The sequence below is a fragment of the Mastigoproctus giganteus genome, chromosome 3, assembly GCF_048544385.1.
Source record: "Mastigoproctus giganteus isolate SK-2022 chromosome 3, ASM4854438v1, whole genome shotgun sequence".
Taxonomy (NCBI): Eukaryota; Metazoa; Arthropoda; class Arachnida; order Uropygi; family Thelyphonidae; genus Mastigoproctus; species Mastigoproctus giganteus.
Window position 1 is genome coordinate 35,403,010 of NC_143577.1, and position 8,790 is coordinate 35,411,799.

The 8,790-nt window shown below is 38.7% G+C and overlaps 2 protein-coding genes across 2 annotated transcripts; both read right to left on the minus strand.

Annotated features, from left to right (window-relative positions):
- Positions 1-283: 283 nt before the first annotated feature.
- Positions 284-1,223, minus strand: LOC150087862 (ciliary microtubule inner protein 2B). The gene is made up of 3 exons (XM_090369944.1): positions 1,138-1,223; positions 796-1,043; positions 284-477 (listed from the first exon to the last, which is right to left on the minus strand). Exons 1-3 carry the CDS (start codon positions 1,221-1,223, stop codon positions 284-286), a joined length of 528 nt encoding a protein of 175 aa, XP_090226070.1.
- Positions 1,224-8,036: 6,813 nt separating this feature from the next.
- LOC150087863 (general transcription factor II-I repeat domain-containing protein 2-like) lies at positions 8,037-8,546 on the minus strand. The gene has a single exon (XM_090369945.1). The coding sequence runs from the start codon at positions 8,544-8,546 to the stop codon at positions 8,037-8,039; it is 510 nt and encodes a 169-aa protein (XP_090226071.1).
- Positions 8,547-8,790: the final 244 nt, after the last annotated feature.

An 8,790-nucleotide genomic window follows, 5' to 3' on the forward strand; every position in this document is an offset into this window, starting at 1 on the left:
ATTTAAACATTTGTAGAGAAATTTAAATAATTGTCTTTCGAATATTTCTAATATTTACCTTAAATAATTTAAGTTGTATTTTACGTTGTAAATCTGAACAGATATAAAATACCATAATACCTACAGTTACTGGTAACTAATTAAAAGAAATAAGAAAATAAATAAAATATTACAATAACCTTTCATGCACTAAATTCTGCGTATACGAATCCAATAAGTTAGTGACAGTTCTTAATTTTCATTGATCTCTAAAGATGCACTATATAACCAATTACTTTACCTTTTAGTGCATCTGCTCATCATTCTGATCCTCTTCATCTGAACTGCCACCAGATTCTTGAGCTGTTTTTGACTTTGCCTTTTTCATTTTCACCCAATCCCGTTGTTCCTTTTGCATTTTGGTGAAATCTGCGATAGCTTCAATGCAGCACTTATTAAAGCTCTTGCCACATACTGTTTGTGCTCTGGGAACATGTCCTACACAGAAAGAAAAGAAAAGTAATGTTCTACAATCAATTTGCAACGTCAACTGAGTTCTCATAAATATTGCGTGTCAATTTGAAAATTAATTCACTAAAAAAACTATGTTATTTGCTTAATTAAAATAAAGAATGTTCCAGAAAGTCGCGACCCTGAGACAATCCTAGGCACTTGGTACCAGTACCCGTCGCGGGGTGGAACCCCCATCAGGGATAAATAAAATAACAACAACAACAATAAGAAGAAGAATAATAAACCATAAGGAGAAGAAAAAGGTAATAATAAAGTCATAATAAAACTGTCAAGTTTCAATACCTGAGTATCCAGGCAACATATATTCTGTTAGAAGAGGTCGACCCTCAGTTTCCCGACTCTTAATCAGCTTGATGGCCGCTTCCTCTTCATCTGCACGCCTGACTTGAGCTGCGCTTGGTCTAGCTTTATCTGGACTGGGTGGAGCTAATCGAGCTGCAACATCAGGCTTTTCTGTAAGTATAGCATGAGTCAACCATCCATAGCTCTGACCACAATGGTTAATAAGATCAGGGCAGTGACCGGCATACCTATAACAGCATAAATAACACCACAAATTATTTTAAAAAATTTCAATGAAAATCTCGTTAACTAATAAAAATATTATTGTTTTAGATAACTTACCCAGGAATAAAATGAGGCTGAGGTATGATAAAAGGATTGGGATTGTCACCTCTAGTAAGATGTTTCTGGTCGCTGGGTTCTGACATTGTGTTGAAAGATGTTGGCACAACCAAGGTTGATATCAGAGGATTTCAGTAGGATTTCGAAGTGATGACGAAATATTTCTGAATAAAAGTTGTCCTCTTGGTTGATGACACGAATTTAGACGAAAAATATTTCTGTTTTGAAAGATGATGGGGCCAAAAGGTGGAAAATGAAGCCAGTGGGCAGATATTAACCCAGTCTCTCGATGGTCCTACAAGATTGTAGGATGGTGAATTGTTTCAAGTTTTGATTTTATTTTCCATTGTTGATGGTCTACTGTATATCTGGCAATTTTCGGATATTGTTGTTTGGTTAACTACCAATAGGAAGGCTAATCGTAACAATTGGCTTAGAAATGGAGGTTTGGAAATTTTTCTAGGGTGAAACTTTTATGAACATACGCAGAAATATTTAGACCGACAATAAATAAACACTATACTTTACTGAATAATATAAGTGGTAGCATAATTGCCATTTTTGACCATTTAAAATTATTGAGCCTTTTAAAAAAGGCTCAGGATAATTTTAAATTCTATATTGTTCAAGACATTGGGGACCAATCCAGCACTCTAATTTCTAATGGAACGTTGGCCAGCCTTTCGGCAAAAGTCTCCTTTAAGAGAGCTACAAGCTCGTTGGGTGCATTTATCTTTTGTTTCGGTCCACTGGGAATTCAAAGTTTGTACTCTGAGCTCTCTGTGTTCAGAGTCCCGACCTGACTTGAACAACCAAAATCACAGGACTTAAGCCCGAAAATCAAATGCGAATTACAGCTGTCATATAAGTAGTATTGGAAACTGAATACAATTATTTATTATTTTCCACACATGATGCTTTTTTTTCCTTAACAGCTCCATGCTCTTAATAAGACTTTGAGCCATATAACATGCCTGATTCACCCATGCACAATAGCGCAGCTGTTCCAGGGGCCTAAAGCTTCGGAGGATCCGAAAGAATATAGTTAAAATAAGATCGCTGGAATCTTATCTTAAGGGCTTCTAAAAATATGCGCGCTTGGATTCAGACTACCTAAAGAAAGAGGCCTGCAAGCCACGATCTTTTAATATGCAAAAAATGGACAGCGATTTTGGTAATTGTGTAAACAAGCGGAATGCGTTACTTTGGCTGTCGAAGAGGGACATGCCAGCCTGCTCTAGTTCGGCATATCAACACGTTGCAAAGATGTTTCTCAGGATTCAAATTGTGATCGTAACGTACAGTTCCAGGAGCAGGAATTGATTTTCACAATTCTTCGTTGGTCTAGTCAATCACCTGATTGAGTATCTATGGAATGAGAGGAATGAGATGGAACGAGTTGTTTGCGGAACAGGGATCCATTCCATTCACCATTTAACCTGCAGCAACTGATAGATGCGGTCGACTGTACATGGAGCATGGATTCCACAAAATGTGTTTCCTGTGGAACACGATTTGAGGCTGCATTGTGCTATTCGCTGTTAGGTCGGTGTACCTAATAAATTGGCTACTCTATTTGTGTGTGTGTGTGACAGATTAGTTAGTAATTAAATAAATTAATCTCTCTCTGTCTCTGGCTGTTTCTGTGTAAAATTAGCTTCCCTTTGTCTTAGTATTAATACATCTTTCTCAGACAACACATCCTTTTGTTCGGACGCTGTTCTTCCTTTAACAATGACTTCTTATCTCGGAATGTAAGCGCGTGTACATGTCCACTCACTTCGCGGAATACTTGAAGAGTGTTTACAGCAGCAGAGATGCGCAGACACCTCCTTATTTAGATAGCCGGAATTAGCTCCATTTATCTACACAAACTCCTCTTCGGCTTCAGTGTTGTAGTTAGTTCAAGACTAACGTAAGAAGACACGCAAGCAATCCTTTTCCCAGTTTTGGGACAGGTCAAAGAGCATTCATAGGAATTTGCAGGTAGGAATATTCTAATGTTAGTCCACATATCAAACAAATATGTGGACAAAACTGTGGACCAAATATGTGGTTATCTTCGGCCTCCCAATTGCTAGCGCATGCTTCAAACATTTGAATGTCTGTAAACGAAATTTTGATTAATTACAACTACCTAATAATCTTAATGTAACAATCACCAGATCGCAACTCAATTTTATATAATTTTTTTATAAATTATTTCTGCAATTAAACATTTAAACTACCATCCTAAGTACAGAGAGAGTTGCGCACAGAGAATTGCAGTGGGACTATCAGTTTTTGTTTATTTCTCTTTATTACAAGGATATATTTATTTTATTTATTATGTATATATATTTATTTGGTTTATTTATTTATTTTCATTTACAACCTATGCTATAAAAGGCAAAATTTTATATAATCATATTCGTAAATCAAGAATGAAGCGACATCGCACTTTAAAACCGGCTCTCATTATGTATGTGTTGCAGATAGCCCACGCATGCGCACAGCGCCACTTTGCGCTATTCTTTAAACTTTTCCCAACTCTTTGTAACTCTTCTTTATCGAGAGAAGGATAGCAAAGTAGAGCCACACAAAATTGGCTTCAGTTTATAGTCTCGAGTACTTTTGTTAGTGTTTATATACAATGAATTACATAAATAATTTATTTAAAAAATTCTTTTTCGCCGTAATACAATGATAAACTTGAAATTAAGCCACTAGACAGGCCTCTACCTCATTTGAATATTGAGAATAACAATGGTCTAACAAAAAACAAATATTCTTTATTTTTTGTTTCACTGCCTGTCACCAGGGGCTGCTGCTAACAGGTGAAATATGTTCAACGCCTATGACACAGAGAAGTGAAGAGACTTTGTTAGAGATGGGTCATTAATTAAGCTGGCTGCCCTCTTTTGAATGAAGTCAAGAAGCTTGAGAGAGGTTATGTGGGGGGGCACCGCCTCAGCTGTGGGAACAAAATTCCACTCCAGGGTTGATTTGAGATTTGTACAGAGTGAAAATCAACGCGGAAGCCGAAAAAGAAAACCAAGTTTCAAGATTCACAGGAAACCTCTTCAAACTGGAAGGTCTAATGTAGTCTGCTATCATCAGCAAAACTACGAATATAATTTCCAGTCAGTGTACATAAAAGAAGATCGTTAATGAACAAAAGGAAAAGAGTGGGAGAAGTGAACCTTGGGGAACACAGAATTAGTTGAAAAGTTAAAGGACAGAGAGCCATCTACCATCACCTGCGGAGAGAGGTCAGAGAGAAAGCTGGATACCCAATTGCAAAAAACAGTTGGAAATCCATAAGATGGAAGCTTGCTAAGAAGACCTTGCTAAACATGATCAAAAGACTTAGAAATGTCAAGATCAACTGTATGAGTTTCACTAAACTTTGCCATCGAATTTTTTCAGAGGTCGGTATATCACCCGTGTAGGGAGAGTGATGGAATCTACAGTGGTGGACAAAAAACTGCATCACCTTAAAAAAAGTAACATTTGTAGTGAAAAGTATAAGATATTGTTTGATTACAGTCATTTCGTTTGTCGCAAAGCAAAGGTATTGCATCATATAACGCTTCTGTTGCTCAGACAGTAATTGCAAGGTATTGCATCAGCCGTTTCTATAAATACGGCGTTGGAAGGATATACACGCTCATTGGCATCCTGTTTTGCGGAGGTGTAAGCATGGCTCCAATTGTTCAGTTGACACCAAGAAAAAAAAATGTAGCTTTTGCTCTATCCCAGGAAGGGCTTTCTACGCATGCTATCGCTGATAAAATAGGCTGCCATCAGTCAACATTATCCCGGGTGCTGAAATTAAAGCGTGAAACCGGTGATGTGAAGAGAAGACCTGGATCGGGCCTAAGAGAGCGACTACGCCTTCTCAAGATCGATATTTGAAACGGCTATGCTAGTGCTCTTGATCTAAAACAGGACTTTAAGATGGCCTCTGGTGTTGAAACAAGTGCACGAACTATCCAAAGACGGCTTTCGGAATGTGGGTGGTCTGCATGCCTGTTGGCTCAAGGAGAAGCCTTTGTTGATCCGACAAATGAGGAAGAAGCGACTTGCTTGTTTCATGGACAAAAGAACAATGGGACACCGTCATCTTTTCTGACGAATCGAAATTCAACCTGCATGGCTCGGATGGGAAGCGATATGTCAGAAGACGAAAATCGGAGGCATACCATTCTGACTGCATAACACCGATTGTAAAGTTCCACACCCGCCAGTCAGATGGTCTGTGGATGCATAACAAGCAAAGGGGTAGGACGAATTAAGTTTATTAACGGAACGATGAATGCAGAAACCTACACTGCTATCTTCGAGGAGTGCCTGAAACCCGTTATTAGGGATCACCACACAGACTTCCAAAACTGCATTTTTCAACAGGACTCAGCACCTTGCCACACAGCAAAATTGGTAAGTTTTATGCTATTTAGATTTAATGATGAGTTTGTCTTCTTGTCTCACAAGGCTTAAAACATACTTGCACAAATGTTTTCCCTCGTTTTTCTCCCTTAAGGTGCAGTCATACCTCAGAAATGCTGGCATTACAGTGTTGGACTTTGGTGGCATTAGTGTGTTGGTCCAGATTTGAACCCTATCGAAAATTTCTGGTACATAATGTCGTCTAAAATTGCTCAGAAGAAGCCAACAAGTAAGACAGCTGCAGGAGAGCATTGTAAGGGTGTGATACCACGAAATTGGGCAACCGTGTATTCAGAAGTCGATTAACTCTATGCCAGATTGTTGCAAGTCTGTAATTGTTGCTCGAGGAGGAACAACAAAATATTGAGGACTTATTTTGATGATTTACAGTACATAATACTATTACGTTAACTTTGTCATTTCAGTTTGTACACGTAAATGCAATAAAATGTATGTTTTGGTTGTCATGATTGCCATTTGCATGATTTCTCATATTTCCATTAATTACCCTTTTAATCTTTGGAAAAATATTTATGGCAATTACGTACATCCGGTGGAGTCTTTTTATTGGGTTTCATTCACAGAGACATACACTATATCCCATATAATAAAGTAAGTCATCGTGCAGTCATCCAATATTTTGGAAAAAAAGGGAATAATGCAAATGACAATTCATGAGGGCATGGTTACAACATTGGGAGGATGCCCCTTCCTCTTCCATGGTTAAGAAAGGGGCAGCAGAATGTAAATGAGGGAGGGAGAGTCTGAACGATGACCCATGCTGTGGAAGACCTGGAACGTCCACAAACGTCGTGAAATGAAATTGTTGAGAGTATGCATTATCTGGTGATGAGTAATCGACCACTGACAGTTCGGTAAATTGCCAGAGTCTTGGGAATCTCACTTGAACGTGTGTGCCACATAATAACAGAGGTTCTCGCTATGAAAAAGGTGTCAGCACGATGGATCCCAGAGCTGTTGATAGAAGATCAAATACGCACAAGAGTTGTCAAGTCAACATTTGCATCGTTTTGAAGAAGATTCAGCAAATTTCCTTGCAAGGTTTGCGACCATGGATGAGACGTAGGTTCATCACTTCAGCCAAAGACAAAGGGGCAGTCTAACTGGTGGAAACACAGCTCTTCTCACCACCAAAGAAAGCCAAGTCGATTCTTTCTACTGGCAAGGTGATGACATCGCCTTTTTCGGATACTGATGGAGTGTTACTAATGGATTACCTACAGAAAGGCCAGACAATCACAGTAATATATTACGCAGACCATGTGAGACAGTGACATCATTGCTGCAGTGGATGCATTCCTGGAGGCCCAAGAGAACACTTTCTTCGCAGCTGGAATCAACGCATTGCAGTATCTTTGACAAGTGTTGGTTCCATCCTTTATTTGAAATCTTGGACCATTCCCCATATTCACTACATCTAGCACAGGAAGGTCAAACTCATTTGGACCGCGGGCCATTTCCCGTATTAGTGTACCTCAAACGGGCAGCACATGAGCTACAAACCTTTCCATTGCTAAGCCTAAAGACGATTTTCAATTGCCCAGTTGTTGCTTGTTGTTGATTGATACTCGCAGCTGAGAATGCAGTAATAACTAATCGAAAGGAAATAAAAGTCTGAATAAACAACAGAACGAATAATGAAAAAGCAAGTTTGTTCCAGATAATACAATAGTTCAACGAGGAATATACATGAAATTAGGTAATCTAGGCATTTTTCCAGACACTTGACTCCGTTGGCTTGCAACTAGCTTCGCGAGATTTGGAGAGTCAAAGATTGAGAAGACACAACCTTCATTGTGGATGAAAGATTGGAATCGGTTAGCCTTGATCTGTGGGCTGTTTTGTTAGCTTACAGTAACATAGAATTTGTGCGGCAAACTTTCTTATCTCTGGGTATTTTTGCTCTAAATACGAGTAGATTTTTGGGATCCCAACTTCCCGGTATCTTTCTTTTAAAATGGAGTCATTCTGCAGATCAATTATTTCCATTTGTTTGGAAATGGGAGCTCTCGCGACATTAAAAGAAAAAGGACCCGTGAAAAGAGAAAAATCTTCTTGGTGCTTCAACGAACCACTGTGTAGTATGGCGGCCCTTAAAATTCACTTTCTAAACTCCTAAGGAGAGCAAACTGGCAGTGATTCAGTCCTCTGGACCGGATGAAGTCGTGAGCACATAGTCCATTTTCAGTATTTTCGAACACAGAACCTGCTGATGAATAATGCAGTGGAAAGATTGCAATTTTTATTTGTTCGGATACTCGTCCTTCAGTTTTGCTTCTAGTATGGATACAAATCCTTTGACTTTTCCTGTCATTGCTGGAGCGCCATCGGTAGCCACAGCTACGAGTCTCTTGAGAGGAAGCTTCTTTTCTGCAGAATGCTCCATACGGCGTCACAAACGTCTTCCCCGGATGGGAAGTAGTTCCATGGATGGGAATCGTTTCCAAAAACTATTCAGTTACTTTCAAATTGACATCATAGGCTCCAAGAAACAGTACAACTTGCGCCACGTCTTGAATATCGTTACTTTCGTCAAGAGCAATTGAAAAGCATTGAAACGTTTTTGATGCTTCCTGCAGTTGTTCACGCAAGTTGTCTGCTATCTCGGTTATCCTTTCTGCCACTGTGTTTCTTGACAACGAAATTTCTTGGAACACTTTCATATTTCCGGGACAGACGTTTCCACTCACTTTTATCATGCATTCCTTAACCACGGGGAGGAATGCATGATAAAACTTGCACTGGTATCCAATTTTTGTAATTACATTTTGCTGCCTTTGAAGTGAGTTCTGCATGTTCTTTAGTTTTTCTTCTCTTAATTTATCCTCGAAGGCCGAAAAGTTTTCTTTGTGAATTGTATCGTAGTGTCGTTTAATATTGTACTCTTTGACGACACTAATCGATTCATTGCAAATAATACACACAATTTTACCTCTGTGCAAAAGTAACTCAATTCCCATCTTTCTTGGAATTGTCTCCCCTCATCAGTTTTACATCCCTGATCTATCACCATCGGACTTCAAAAAATCGAAAAATACTGAATGAGAAAAAAGGATTTCAACCTTTATTCCTCTTTGAGAGAATTTTCCAATCTCTAAATGAGGAATAAAGAGAAATTCTCAATCTCTAAATGAGGAATAAAGAGAAATTCTCAATCTCTAAATGAGGAATAAAGAGAAATTCTCAATCTCTAAATGAGGAATA

Bases quoted from the DNA above. Each gene is read 5' to 3' on its own strand.
- LOC150087862 (XM_090369944.1), bottom strand. From the start codon at position 1,223: ATGTCAGAACCCAGCGACCAGAAACATCTTACTAGAGGTGACAATCCC. The intron at 1,044-1,137 runs GTAAGTTATCTA...ATGCTGTTATAG, and splicing joins CAGCCTCATTTTATTCCTGG to GTATGCCGGTCACTGCCCTG. The intron at 478-795 runs GTATTGAAACTT...CTTTCTGTGTAG, and splicing joins TATGTTGCCTGGATACTCAG to GACATGTTCCCAGAGCACAA.
- LOC150087863 (XM_090369945.1), bottom strand. From the start codon at position 8,546: ATGGGAATTGAGTTACTTTTGCACAGAGGTAAAATTGTGTGTATTATT.